We start from the raw sequence: 14941 nt of genomic DNA on the forward strand, positions 1-14941 counted from the left end.
TCCTTTTGAAAGTCCGCCTCAGTTCAAGGGCAAAGCAACAAAGCAGTCGGCTGTGGCAAATCTTTCAGACAAATGACAATGAGAGAGAGAGGCAGAGAGAGACAAAAGTGAGAGAAAGACTCCATCTTGGTGTCATACGGACATGCGTCTCTTCCCCTTGACTCTCTGTCTGTGTTAAGCTAAAGGAAGTGTGAAGCCACTGTCTCTCACATGGCAACTGGAGTGTCACAATATGAAGGCACTTAGTGTTGTTCCCCTGGGTGGAGAGCAGGGCCTGGGACAAACTGCAGCACTGATGGCCTTAAAGTAAAGTCACAACATTTTTGTATAAATGTCAGTTTTTCTACTCTCTGTTGCTGATTAATATAGCACAATAGCGATTCTACCTATAGCCAGGTCATGAAAGATTTGACATTTGCTGTTCCAAACACCTGGTGTCTGTCCTCTGGCACACAGGACGTGATGTGTTTTGCGTTTCTGGCAGCAGCAACAGCGGTTTATTTGGAAGAAACAGAAGAAGAACTGGGTAGTTAGCATGAGCAGCGATAGCCACCATGGCTGAACAGACAAAGAAAAGAAACTCCAACTTCATCAACAGAAAATCCAAGGAAGAACACACTGTTTGATTGACACGTGATCTCTGGGAGGAGCAGTGCAGAAACACCACAGCAATGACCGCTGAGCACCAAGATGTCAGCAAAATAATAATAAATAAAAAACGACAGCAAAAAAAAGATATTTCACAGATTACCACTTTGAAGCAAGTTACTTTTTATCCTCCAAATAGATACACATTATGCCAGGGACCACCATCTGAGAAGACACTGTCCCCAGAAACCTGTCTCTGTACTCTTAGTGGGGAGACATGAAATAAGATAAAACTCAGGATTAAAATAACCATTAATTTGCATGTGAACGCAGCACTAAGTTTTGCTTTAAAGCATTTAACTATTCTTTGTTCTGCTCTGGGCCCCCTGGGACCCACTCAAGGACCGCACTTCAAAAACCTCTGTCTCAGAGTACACAGGAGACTGGAGGCCTTACATGAACCAAACGCAACAGAAAATACAAAATACGCATAGAGGTGAATCTGGAAACAAGAGGAAAGGGAGAAACAGAACAGTCAGACACAGAGCAAAACAAAGAATAGAAAATAGGCCACAGTGATCCAACAAAAAGCAGTTACTAGTGACATTAAATCACATGGGGAGAGAGATTTTACAGTATTTCTTGAAGGTTGCACTGAAAGTTTGGCTTTGCTGGAGCGGCAGGTTGGCCTATAGAGACCGTCCTTCAACTAGCAGACCCAGACAAGCATCCATCCTTTCTGAATCCCTACCAGCTCCAGGTGCTGCTCTGTATCTCACCCTGACCTCTGACCTCCCTGTGGAGCCAAGAGAAAAGAAAAAAACATAATTTCTCTAGGGGGGTTAATTATCACATTATTATCGTTAGGGCTGTGTACCACTATAAGTTCAGGTTTAACAGACCTTAAATAGGCCTATAGCCCTGAACATCTGTAGGGATTTGCCGGGGATGAGATCAGCATTGACAGGCAACGAGCGGCTGGGGAAACGTATGCCACCCATGTGTTGGTTCGTTGTGCACGGATGGCTACTCCACGGTGGCTCCGGGGGCTGAGGTATCGGGTATTAATAATGCGACATGTCACGACCACTGATCATCATCTCCGGGGAAAACGTAACCCCGGTATGCATGTGGAAATATCTTGTTTAAATGATTCAGTAGATCCAGGTCATATTAGGCTCCCTCCCTCCCCACACCGTATGGGGAGTAACGTTGACTTTATACAACTTTGGGGTAAGATATTTCAGTGACGGGTCTGTTTCTGTTGTCAAAACACATGAACACAAATGCTCAGCGTGGAAAAGGCAATGCAATTATTCCCTCCGTTAAAGATGTAGGACAGGAGTTTTCGATGGAGCGGAGGACGCAGGGAAGCGCGCGCAGGCAGAGAGCAGAGAGCATCCTTTTAGTTTTAAAATTAACGGTGAAAATATTCAAATATGCGTTTCCACTCAAGTCCATCTCAACTAAACTTCATTTCTAACACATGAGCTCTTGTTTAGCTCTGAGTTGTGCGCTCCTAAACTCTGCCAGGTAACTCCCTTCATGAACATGGACAGTGTCGGGTGGTAACGCGTAAACAACTGCGACTTCAGTTACAGTAGTGTAATAAAGTTACCAATGAAATATGTATGTGTGCTTTTATTATCATCCCTCTAAATGTCAGGTTGAAGATGCGTTAATCCCCTTATTCGCTTTCCTTAGAATTAGTCATCGTCCTCTCAACCAGCTTAGATGAGAAATTGCTGCAAAGTTTACTTATTTCTTGAAATATGGGGGAAATATATGGGAAATATAAGGGAAATACATCCCATCCGGAGATTTGATTTAATCGATTGGGCATCAGCGCTGTTTGTTTTCCCCGATCGTTCACACAGAAGCGCACGGGAGAGGTAATCTGGGGTGCTGGTGGCTGTGGAGGGTAACGGAAAAGTGATGTAACGAGTAGCGTAACGAATTACCGCTCATTACCGAGTCATAAGTAAGGTAATAACATTCATTTTAAGTATCGTATACTAAGTACTGCAGTACTTTCTTAGCGCAACGAGCCCCGCGCGGCTCATGGCGCACCGTGCCTTACCTTGCGCTGCCAGGAGCACCAGCACGAGGACGGTTGTTAGTTTCCCGGGGAAATTCATCGATACATCGGCGCTGGGCGAGTTCTCTCTGCAGATAAAATATGGTGTTACCGATGAATGAGCTCCTGCTTAGCGCGACGGGCGTCTGTACAGGCTGAAGATTAGAGCAACATTTTTTTGCCTCTTGCGCTTCCGAGCGTGGAGAGGTTGGAGTCGCCGTGCGCTCTCCCGACATGGACAACTTCAGCACGTCCCGCCCCCCTCCTCCCCCTCCCACACACTCACCCACACCCACCCACGAGCGAAACTCCACGACCCGATTCCCTGTTGACCCAAAGGTGATCAGTTTGGAAAGCGCGTTGTCTGAAGGTCTGGTGCAGCTGTTCTCAGTTTTCTGGGTCGCCATACAGCAACAATGTCCATCTTAAATCATTAATACTCAGTTTTATCTTAAAACAAGTCAAAAAATCTGCCAGTGGGTGCGTGACTTGTTCCCAATACACTTTCACTTCAGGAGTTTTCCGGAGACAAGTGTCAATATGTTGAAACAAGGCAGAATAAGGCAGATTATTCACAAATATAAAAAAAAATGATACTTGATTCAAATGCCATTAAATTCAAATTCAAGTAGCCTATTCAAATTAAATTCTTGAAATAAGTTGATCTGCATTAGAAACATGAAATAATCTCACCCCATTGGCAGAATTTTCCCACTTGTTTTCAGGAAAATAAGATTTGAAGCTGGACTTGTTAAACTGGATATCTTTGCAGTTCAGCAGAATGAGGAATATCTATCTATCTATCTATCTATCTAACACCACCTTCCTGAATAGTGTTTGAACAAAGGAGAACAACTAGAATTGCAATTGTAACTCAAATATTTCTAATCCAAAGCAAAAGTATCCTCCCTATACTATTCAACTTAGTAGCTAGCGAGAAAGACAGGCACACACCCACACCTACACACACCTACACATACACACATACACACACATGTACACAATAACTTCACATATTTTTACTGCTGAGCTGTAAATGACCTATTTAGTCACTTAATTGATTTTGTACGCATAACAATGATCAGGCAGCTTAAAGCATTAGCTGCTGTATAATAGAGTCTTGAAGGCTGCAGTCGACCCTCTCCATATAATGGAAAGCTATTAATGCTTAGCAGCACTATATGAAATTGCACTTAAAATGATTCCGGAGCATGCTGTGCTCAGTTTCAGGCTGTTGCCTCTTTAAGAAAACACAAACAAACAATGCAATAGAAGCTAGGTTTGAAATTAATTTAACATTAATGACTGAAACGTCTGATGGGAGTCTGTCATTTTTGCAGGTATTTGTTATTATTATTTCCAGGATTTCCAGGATTATTTTTTCACCGTCCCATTGAAAACTATGTAGAGCCACTGTATGCAGCGTCAACATGCAAAGCATCTCCTCCTTCTTTTCCTAAATGACTGAAATCCATCTGTAGGACTCAAACACTCAGTTGGGCGAATTGCTCCACTGAGGTCATTTTCTACCTCAACAAACAACATGAACAGAAATAGCGTTTCGTTTTGGTTGATTTGACCCTTAATATTTCATGGAAGTGAATGCGTCTGTGCATGCATGTGTGCCTGTATTTGCGTCTGTGTCTGTGTGCGTGTGTGTGTGTGTGTGTGTGTGTGTGTGTGTGTGTGTGTGTGTGTGCGTGCGTGCGTGCACGCCCACTATACATTTGAGTTTTCAGCAGCGTTAGATGTGTTTGTATCTCCTCTGCCACACATTCTCTCCTCCTAATCCGCTTACCTGGCATAAACTCCCATATCTGCTTCTAACCATGAGTAAACACACACACACACACGCACACACACACACACACTTGCGCATGTGTGGACACGCACTCACATACATACACACCTGGGAAGAGAGAGGGAGAGAGAAGGAAAAAACAACACGCAGCACTGTCCGGTGCAGCTTCGGGTGGACGCCATCTGTCCCGCCATGTTTTTTATCAACACATTTCATGAACATTAGATAACCTTCATTATGCTTGAAGCAGGGTGTTCATTCATACAATGAGGCCGTATTGCATACTGCCACCACATCAGACAACAATCGGTTTCACAGCAGTTGCAGTGTGGAAGTGGGACCAGTGGGTCTGATGCAACGCGTGACGCAACGCCGCTGCTGCTTGTTCAAGTACAGTACAAAGTGCCTTGCATGTTAGCGGTGGGAGTCGGGTGAGTCGGGTGAGTTAAAGTCAATTAGTTTTGTCATTGTGGGTGTGAAGTCAGTAGGTGGCATGGTACAGCAAAAGAACCAAAAAAAAGAGAGAAAAAGAAAGCAAGATACAGAGTAAAGAGAGTTCTTTTGGGGGGAAGAGACACAGTGAGGGGGTGGTGGGTGGAATAAAAGAGATATAGAGATCTAATAGAGAGAGAGAGAGAGAGAGAGAGAGAGAGAGGGAGGGGGAGGGAGGGAGGGTGAGATTCACAAACATCAGCACAGCATGAAATGTTAAAAGGCTCCAGAATACAGGACAAGAAACAGTGAGAGTGAGTCAGAGAGGAGGGTAAGAGAGAAGAGAAGAGAAGAGAAGAGAAGAGAAGAGAAGAGAAGAGAAGAGAAGAGAAGAGAAGAGAGGCAGGAAGGCAAATTTGCCTGTGTGATGTGCTTCAATGTGACAGAGCCGGCGAGCGTCTATTTCCGGAAATTTCTTTTTCGATTCAGCAAGACGCAGAGAGGAAAGCTGAGGAGGAGTCTCCACCCACCGGCCCACACTGGGGAGAAACACTGGGAGTCCTTTCTTTTTCTCTTTCTCTGTCTTTCTGTCTCTCCCTTGCTCTGTTTTTTTCCCAAAGGTCGCACCACTTCACTTTCTTAGCCACTATCTCGTCTCTCTTCACCTTCTTTCTCTCTCTCTCCTCCTCTCCCCCCTGTCTCTCCACCCCTTTTTCTCATGCTTTCCCAGCAAGTCCATTCCCATGGCTCTGGGAGAGATACAAACTGTGATGCATATTTACAGAAGCACTGTTGATGTTTAACACACAAAAAAAACAAATAATTGGTGGCATTTTTGTCATGGCAGTGAGATTTAAGGTCAGAAGGTCAATCTGAGACCTTTGTCATTAATTTGAATTCTAACATTTATTACAGATTTTTGCCTGTGACTATATCTGACGTTACATTTCAAGGACATTTTTAAAGGAAAAATGACTTTTTGAGATCTAAGATGGATTGACAGTAACAGTCCAGCATCACTTTGTATGCTGAGAGTAGTTTCTATCTGCTTTTGTGAAACCTATTTTGATATGTTGGTAATACCTGTTTTCCAACATCATGTGATTATTGGTTATAGATATATAATTATATAATTGGCCCTTAGGGAAAGATACAAGAGGGATCGCAAATGTATGATACGCCAAGGTCACGGCTAGAGGTAGATGTTTACCTTTTTAGTGTTGTAGTTTCTGAATATACACTGAATGTACAAAATATTAGGGACATCTTCCTGATATTGAACTGCAGCCCCTTTTACACAATCCACATCTCAAGTATCTCAAAGCTTAAAAATCCTTCTCTAATTCGTCCTCTTCTCTTTATCTACATCTCCTCCTTTGTGATGGGTAGAGATTTAATAAGGGAAATCAATAAGAGATAATTACTTGCTTTTACCTGGATTCACTTCATCAGTGTACTTCATCAAAAAAGTAAGTCTCCTAATATTTTGTACATTCAGTGTATATACAGTAGTGAGAAAAACAGATTTGTCATTCTTCTTCTTTTTTTGCAGCATTATACTTTAAATCGCCACAGACCCAGATTTAGAAAACATTCTGTCGGTGCATGAGACAGAAAAAACATTCAATGAAATTGTAAATATAAAAACACTAACTAACAGTTGTACATAAAGCAAAGGATAGTCTTAGTCTGGATGTCTGTCAATCCTCTTTCAATCCTGTGTGAATGAGTGCATCGCTGATCATTGGATGATTGAATGTGTCCCAAATTTACAGGTATTGCCTATAAAAGGAGCATTGTGCATGAAAGCATTTATGTGTGTGTGTGTGTGTGTGTGTGTGTGTTCACGTATGCTTGCGTGCCAGTGTCAGATTGCTTTGTCTTTCCAAGATGAGCAGACAGCCTTAACACACACACACACACACACACACACACACACACACACACAGGCAGTCACAGCGCAGCTCACTGAAGAAATAAAGGAAGACAGAAAGAGAGAGGGAGGAAGGCAAAAAGGATGAGTACAAAGAGACGGAGCAGTTGGAGCGAGGCAGGAATTAGTCAGGTTCGCAGGAGGAATCCATCGCCTCGGAGTGTCACAGTCAGTCGGCTGGTGTCGCGGGACCGTCCCCAACCGAGGTGACGTCCCACGCACCGCTTACCTTCCAACAGAGCAGGCGGGGGGGGGGGGGGGTTGCACAAAACACTCCCTCGCCCTCACACTCACTCTGTGTCTTCTGCTCTCTTTCCTGCTCACTTTGTCTCCTCTCTCTCTCTCTCTCCCTCTCTCTCTCTCTCTCTCTCTCTCTCTCTCTCTCTCACAGCCAGTCGGACTGCTAAATAACAGCAGGCATCTGGTCAGACAGCTCAGACAAAGCAGAAGGACCTCAAGGGCCTGGCAGAGACAACAGAGACAACAGAGGCAAAGGAAAAGGGCAAGTGCAGTTACGGCGCTGTGTGTCAGACAGGACTGTCCTGCCTCATTCCCGTCAACCCTACGCACTTTCTCTCTCTCTCTCTCCTTTGCTGAACCTAATGGCTCTTCATCTCTCTTTCTTTCTTTCCTCCCACCCTCCTCTCTCCCCTCTTTCATCTTCATATCTCTGTTGGCTTCTCTCTCTCTCTCCCATTGTCTCTCCTGGCCTCGGTCTCTCTCTATTTTGTTTTTATGCCTCTCCCTCGCATTTTTTTTTGGTCCTTCCCTCTCTGTCTAGGGGTTTTGGGATATCCCTCTTCTGCAGAAGTACGACTAATTATTTGACACCTAAAATTAGAGGTGAAGATGGGAGAAAACAGGAAAGGGGCGATAAAACAGAACTACAAAAAAGAGGAGCTGTTAGGTAAAGAAAGGTATAAGGGACACAAGAGGAGAGAGCGGATAGGGGGGTGTAATCTTTTTATGTTTTTTTTTTCTACATCATGGGCTATTTTGATCGAAAGTGTTTGTATGTGTGTGGGGAAACACTGGCTGTTGCTTGGAGAAATGCCTCCAATCCTAAAATCAATTAAAGCTACAATGTGCAACTTTTCTCCTTGAGGCAGTGAAGTGTATTGTTAGTCCCGCCCTCCTCCCCCTCAGTTGGTCAAGGTTCCGCCCCGACAGCTGTCACTCATCTTGATGATATGTTTAGCTTCACTGTTCTTTCGTTCGTTTCATTCTTCTTTCTTTATTGTTGTTGCTATGACTTCACTGCATTTAATAGCCACAACCCAGCTCACCACTGGAAAAACCACCCACAGCAAATGGTATACATACCAAAACATCCTGCACATCATTGAAAAGCCAATTTCAGGCAAACATATATGTTTATTTCTGGTTATTTTAATGTCAAAAAAGTTGCATATTGCAGTTTTAATTGATGTATATACTGTATGTATGTAGGAACTTTCTTTTTACTGACTCATAGGAAGATGACTAAGATTTGATCTGAAAGATGATAAAGATGAGTGAGCATTCTGACCTCTCACCACTTCCCTCCCTTGCCTCTAACCAACTTTACCCCATCCAAACCCTTTAGCCTTCCTCCCATAATCCCCTTCTCCCCTGTTCTCTTTCTACCCCCAACCCCTTTTACAAGCCCTCAGCATCCCCTTTCCTCTGGCAGCTCATCCCGTCCTTCCAGTCACGCTACGCCCTCTGCCCTCTTCAACCCCGCAGCGCTCAGCTCCTCGCTCCCCTCCTCACCCTTTACCCATTAACCGCTACTCATCGCTCCTTTTTTCCTCCTCTCTCCCCATAGTGCTCGTCCCTCCAGACCCATTAACACGGGAGCGAGTGTCCGTCCTATTTTCCATTTATACCGCTCCCACTGTACGCTCCTCTGCTTGGTCATGCTGTGGCCTGTTGCAGCCGCCGGCAACCAATTAAAGTCTCTGTGCTGCTCGAATCACAGTTATCTGATTAAAGCCCTTCGCTGCTAATTAAACTGCCATCTCTCTGCTCCCTGGTTTTTCCCACGATCTCTCTCTCAGTCTCCCTCTCTCTCTTGCTCTCTCACACACACACGCACACGGACAAATCCACAAGCAACCACACACATACAGTGTATTGTGACAATTTATTTACCATGCTTTCAACCCCCCCCTTCCCCTTTTCTCCCCCCTTTTCCTCTCTCTTTGTCTGTCTTGTGCTCTGACTGACATCAGTTAACTGGCTGCCTCTAAGGAGACAAATATGGCCGCCCAAGGCTTATGGTACGGTCAGATTACGTGAACGAAAGTTGGGTTATAAAGCACTGGGAACTGTCTTATGGCGAGAATTCATTTCTGCTCTATTTGGACGGCTGTCAAATATTGTGGATAGCTAGCTACTACCTGGAACAGTTTCGGCGGAACCTTCAGGAAAAGGGAGATGGAATATAACAGAGATGACATCTGTGTGATCGTTTGGCACCTTTTTGCCACCAGAGATGATCTACCAGTTATACAGTTTCAAGCAATTGCTTTTAATGTGTTAGAAACATTTTATTAATACCCCTGGAGTCATTTGGTGATTTATGGGCCATTGTATCTAAGTGTCAAACTGGACTATTTAACCGATTTTGATCAGCGGCTCACATAATGACTATAATCAGAAAATTGCAAACAGTGGTATCCGGCAGGTGATCAGAAAAACAAATCATTTTTCCACAAGCTGGCATGCGTTGGTGTGTTTGCCTTTTCATGCGCGGTGGCTGGATAAGATAAGTCTGTGTTTTGACAGCCTCTTTGTTCAACATAGTTCTCTCCTGGCCTTGAAATTGATGCCTGATTGAATTTAGCAGTGACTCTAACAGTAGATGCTCTACAGAAAGGGCTAACATGCACCAAAACATACTTACCTCTCGAAAAAAAAACTCTACCATACCATGAGGCCAATAACTTGTTAATAACGATCTAGAGTATCAGCGACCAATAGAGAGCCGATATCATAATCTGCTTATTCAGAAAGCCTTCAGATGCAGAGCTCAGGACAGTTTAGGACATACATGATGTGTTATCTGTAACTTAAGGAGTGTGAGAGACCCACAATAACAGGGAAATTAATAGAATTACCAGATTTACTTTGAGAAATATGTATATTTACCACCCCACTGTCCCAAATGATTGGTAAATGTGCACCCATCATTAGTATTATTATTAGTAGTAGTAGCAGCAGGACTACTACTCCTATTACTACTGTTACTGAGAGGACCATCAAACCCTGTAATGCCTCGTATGACCACTAGTTGGCAGTAGCTGGCACCTAGACGCTCAGCGGCTCGGTGGGAAGGATCGATCGGCCCCCGGACTCGGCACGGCAGCTACACATTCTTTAATGCAGTAATGTAGTTCATAAATATCGACCGTGCAGCCAGAATGGCAGGTATAAATCCTGAAGGAATGTCCGATGGAGGATAATGGGGGACATGGAGGGCAGCGGGCTACAGGGAGCGGATCAAGGGCTGTTGACAGTTGGTTCTGAGGTGGATTTGCATATTTGAATACAGCAAATTCACAGAAGAGAAGAGAAGAGAAGAAAAGAGAAGAGAAGAGAAGAGAAGAGAAGAGAAGAGAAGAGAAGAGAAGAGAGAAATGTGTGGATGTAGAGAGCTGATGCTAGAATAGAAGATTGCTTATTTTTGTGTGTGTGCGTGTGTGTGTGTGTGTGTGTGTGTGTGTGTGTGTGTGTGTGTATGCGTATGTGTGTCTGCATGACCTTTGACCTCTTGGTTTCTACAGTACTTATCCATCTCTGTCTAAAAAGCCAATGACTTATTAATCGTTTTTTTAACTAATTCAGCCAGAAGTCATCATTCCAGCCACAGTTTCTATATCAAAGTGTTGAGACCAAAAGCCACTAAGAAAAAATATGACATGGGATTTCAGTTTTGTAAATCTATAATTTTCTGTGTGTGTTTCATGCATGTGGGTGCATCTTATTCAAGATGGAATCTGAAAACATTTACACATTCACATTTCAATTGTGTATGGCTGCTTGCTTGCCTGTCAGTGCCTTTGTGAGTATATGTATGTTTGCATACATGCATCCATACACATAAAATATGTGTGTGCGTGTATGTTTGCCTCTCTGGGAATAATAAATGCATATTGATCTCTGACTATGGCGTGAAATGGCCTTTGATGTCGGCTCCTCTCTCACTCTAAGAGACTGCAGCAGTCTGGTCTCTCTGGTTTATGGCCGGCCTTTATCATCCCTCTCTCCCTCCCTGCTCCTCTCCCTCTATCATGGCTCTCCTTCTCTCCCTCCCTATCACCCCCACACACACACACACACACACATACACACACACAATCTCCTGCATCTGGTCTCATCTCTTCCGTCACGCTTCCCGATCAGACCTGGAGACCATTACTTCAACTCTCCCAGCCTGACTTTCCATTCACTTTTCCATGCTGTTTTTCACCCTGAAAAATGGGCCTGGGTGCACTGGTGTCATGGTCTATATATATATACACACATAAAGACTGTATATATATATATATACAGTCTTTATGTATATATATTTGTGTACATTGTTGACAACCCTTGTGCCTGTGACCATTCTTCCCACTAACTTAAAACAATACATTTCAGAGTTGATGGTGTACAAAGAATGTATTAACGTATCAATGTGCTTAGTTTTGTTGAAGACTGTGGATAACCATGCGTTCACACTGTGAGCACCAAGTCACCAGAAGTCCATTCATTTCCTATAGAGCTGAGTGACCAGGGAACTTGGCCAATGTGTAGATGGTCAACAAGCTTGTTGGCTGAGTAAAGTTGGCCATTGCTGAACCAAACTCATCAACAGTCAACAGCCAATTAGATGTTCACACTTCCTTGTTTCCCTACCGATGTGATTTCAATAGTTCTACTTGGTAAGTGCAAAATGGAAGGGAGGTTGATAGCTTCCCAGTTCTCTACACAGTGCTTGGAGAGTGGTTGCATCCATCGTTGGGGTCAGGGTGAGTTTTTCTGTTTTTCAATTGATACTACCTAATTGGTGGAAGCTGTGGCAACTGATTAAAACAACATAACAACATTATGAAAGGCGATACCACAGCAGCATACATGATTTGCCAGTTCAACACTTTGTAGCTGCAGACCAGTTACTGGTCTGCAGCTACAAAGTCTATGTACTGGTCACCAGTACACAGATGCAATTAGAACTTCTTGCATTGCTCACAATGGGTCAAAATGCAACCCATCAACCAAGTTGCTCACAGTGTGAACACACTGTAAGGGTCCACTCAGTTGCATGGGGTAGATAAACCGGAGTGCTTCTTCATTTTCCAACTACCAACAATTTGTTTCTGCAAAATTCAAGTATCAAATTACATGAGTTTTAAGAATCAAGCTGTCATCATGGTTGACAGGACTGGTCATTAAAAGAAACCTGTATAGGAAAATTACGCAACAGAAAAAGATGGGAAAGGAATCACTCATTAAATATTTGTGTGGAGGGTTTATGGGATGTTTAAAAAGCAGAAAAACATGATCGATAGGCGGACTTTCTAATCCACTGACCCCTCCAACCCCCAACCCTCCCCACTCTCCACTAGCCACTCTCTTAATGGAAATTGATGCAGACGTCAAATATCTAATTTATGAGTCATACCAATATGCACATGGGAGGATGGGGGGGGGGGGGGAGGTACAAACACGAGCTATAATTGCTGAACCCAACTCCAATTCAATGGTTGTCACTCCGTCTGCGGGATTATGTCACTGTTTGATTGTGTGTGTGTGTGTACGTGTGTGTGTGAGTGTGTGTGTGTGTGTGTGAGAGAGAGAGAGAGAGAGAGAGACATGATGCAGTCTTTGCTGGAAAATCATGATGCAGTAGTATCTTTGCTGGATGCAGCAGCAGTTGATGGAAAACAGCAGAACATGTACTTATCTGTTCTGAGAAAAGGGGGAAAAATGGCTTAAAATATCCATGCGGACACACACAGGCCACATGGTGAATATGACATTTAGGCTAATGTTGCTATTGTTGCTAATTACAATAAGTAAAGTAATTATAAGTAGTGTGTGAAGTAAAATGAACAACTATAAACCCAGCAATGTCATGTGACCAACAAATAGCCCACATCAGCATTATACCACAGAATATTGATAGCTGATGCTGCTGGCTTCTTTTTAGGCCTACAGCACATTTTACGAAGCAGCTGTTCTCTGATAAAGAGGAGAGACCCCATCATAACACTTATGCGTTATGATTTTCCCAGCTTATGACTGTGTGTGTGTGTGTCTGTGTCCCTATACACCCACTTGTGTTTTTTTTTCGGTGCCCAAGTTAGCGGGCGTGTCTCCTCGCTGCCGTCTTAAACTAACACAAGGCGAAGTGACGACCCCGGGGAGACGAGACTTTCTAATGAAGCCTTAGTCAGCTGACTAACATTTAGCCCCAACCCCCGGACAATTCACAGACATACAGAGCGCCCAGAGCCATGCACTCCAGAAACTTCTGTCCAAAATGCCATGTCCTGGGAGAATCTGCTCAGCTCTGAGTCATCTCAACGCAGCCCAGCAATCTGTGAGGTTGTGCTCCTAGAAAAGATCCTGGAGGATGTATAGGCTTCTCCTCAGTCGGCTCTCGTAACAGAGTGTTGGTCACACTGCCTGGTAAACACACATCAAGAAAGAGAGACACATGGAGAGGGGGGCAGAGAGAGAGAAAGAGGGGTGAGAGAGAGAGAGAGAGAGAGAGAGAGAGATAGTGTTTGTGTGTGATGCCTCTAAACGATCCAAACCTAATATCAAAAATGAGACGTTGGTTGCATGTATGCTTGTAATTATATGGTTAGAAGTTGTTACAATATTAAAAACAATGCAGCATGAAATGACTAATCAATATGAATGAATGTTTAATATGTATAGTTCAAAACACTGCTTTTTGGAGTGATTCATCAGACCTGCTCGTCACTTTCATTTCCCTTTATTGATCCATTTAGCAAGACATCAGCACGGTCCCTTCCTGTCATTCTCAGCTTGTACCCACAATGCAACTGTCCATACAGACAAAAATTCAACAAGTCACTTAACATGACTGGCCAGTGGAAAAAAAAAAAAAAAAAAAAAAAGCACGTCTCATTCCATCCACTGAGAAAACAAAACAGTTGAGATGAGACAAATCAATACAGCTGGATTAGTACAGTACGCCTTTCCCTTGGCTAACGTTGGTAGCAGTGACAGACGAGTGCATGATGCATGATGACAGTGACAAAGTTACAATTCCTCTTGGAAATAATTACTGCACACGGATTCAAGTAGCTTCTCTGAGAACAGACTGCGACGTTCAAACATACGATATGGAAGATATAGCGAGTGCAGAGCCAGACTCGACGCGGTTTGGCCAATTTGCTAGCAGGTCAATGTGTATAAAATACTGTACAATATTGCTGCTGGTTTCCTTGGTGATGGATGCTAATGAGCACTGCTTCGATGAAACCAGCGTACTGTACCTTTAAAAGAAGCACGGTGAGCAACGACAGCCTTGCGGTTGTTGGTTTTCTTTTTTGTTTGTTTTTATGTTTTTGGGCTATATAGCTTCCTATTGTTCCGTCCCTCCCTCATTCAAACCACAACTGCTTCTGAACATCACAACACACTTTCACCCCCGAGGAAAAGCAGCGCTGTTTGTTATCGCTTTGATCAGTCTGTCAAGTCAGGCCAGAAGCTGCCGCCAGACACACAAGAGTGTGTGTGGCGAAAAACAGGCTGGGTGCCCCCCCCCCCCCGCCCCCCCCTCTCCTTTATAACAGCGCAACAATAAGACCACTGGCTGTTTTTTGTCCTTTCCTGCTCTCCTTCTGAAGGCAAATATTAGAAATTCATATGTGTGCTACTGGCAAGGGGATACGGGGAGGTGATCTTCTTCTTCTTCTTCTCTGTCTCTCTCTTCTTCTCTTCATCCAGGGGTGTGCTGTCCCCTCAGGCCCGTGTGTTCATATCTGCGGCACATGTTGCTTGCGTGTTGCACATGTCTGCTCATGTAAGTGTCTCTATGCGGGGTTTGTGTATCTTTGGGCTCAGCAAACAATTCTGGAAGAATGCAGAAAGAATTTGCGCCCCACTT

At 43.8% G+C, this 14941-nt stretch overlaps 1 protein-coding gene across 1 annotated transcript in view; it reads right to left on the reverse strand.

Moving 5' to 3' along the window:
- The window catches only part of LOC139925867 (neuronal acetylcholine receptor subunit alpha-3-like), a 21663-nt gene extending 18916 nt beyond the window's left edge, over positions 1-2747 (reverse strand). The window contains exon 1 of the mRNA XM_071917374.2: positions 2669-2747. Within this exon, the coding sequence (XP_071773475.2) occupies positions 2669-2726 (58 nt within the window). The 5' untranslated portion in view covers positions 2727-2747. The remainder of the gene's footprint in view (positions 1-2668) is intronic.
- Positions 2748-14941: the final 12194 nt, after the last annotated feature.

Source organism: Centroberyx gerrardi, chromosome 16 (genome assembly GCF_048128805.1).
Source record: "Centroberyx gerrardi isolate f3 chromosome 16, fCenGer3.hap1.cur.20231027, whole genome shotgun sequence".
NCBI classification, from domain to species: Eukaryota; Metazoa; Chordata; class Actinopteri; order Beryciformes; family Berycidae; genus Centroberyx; species Centroberyx gerrardi.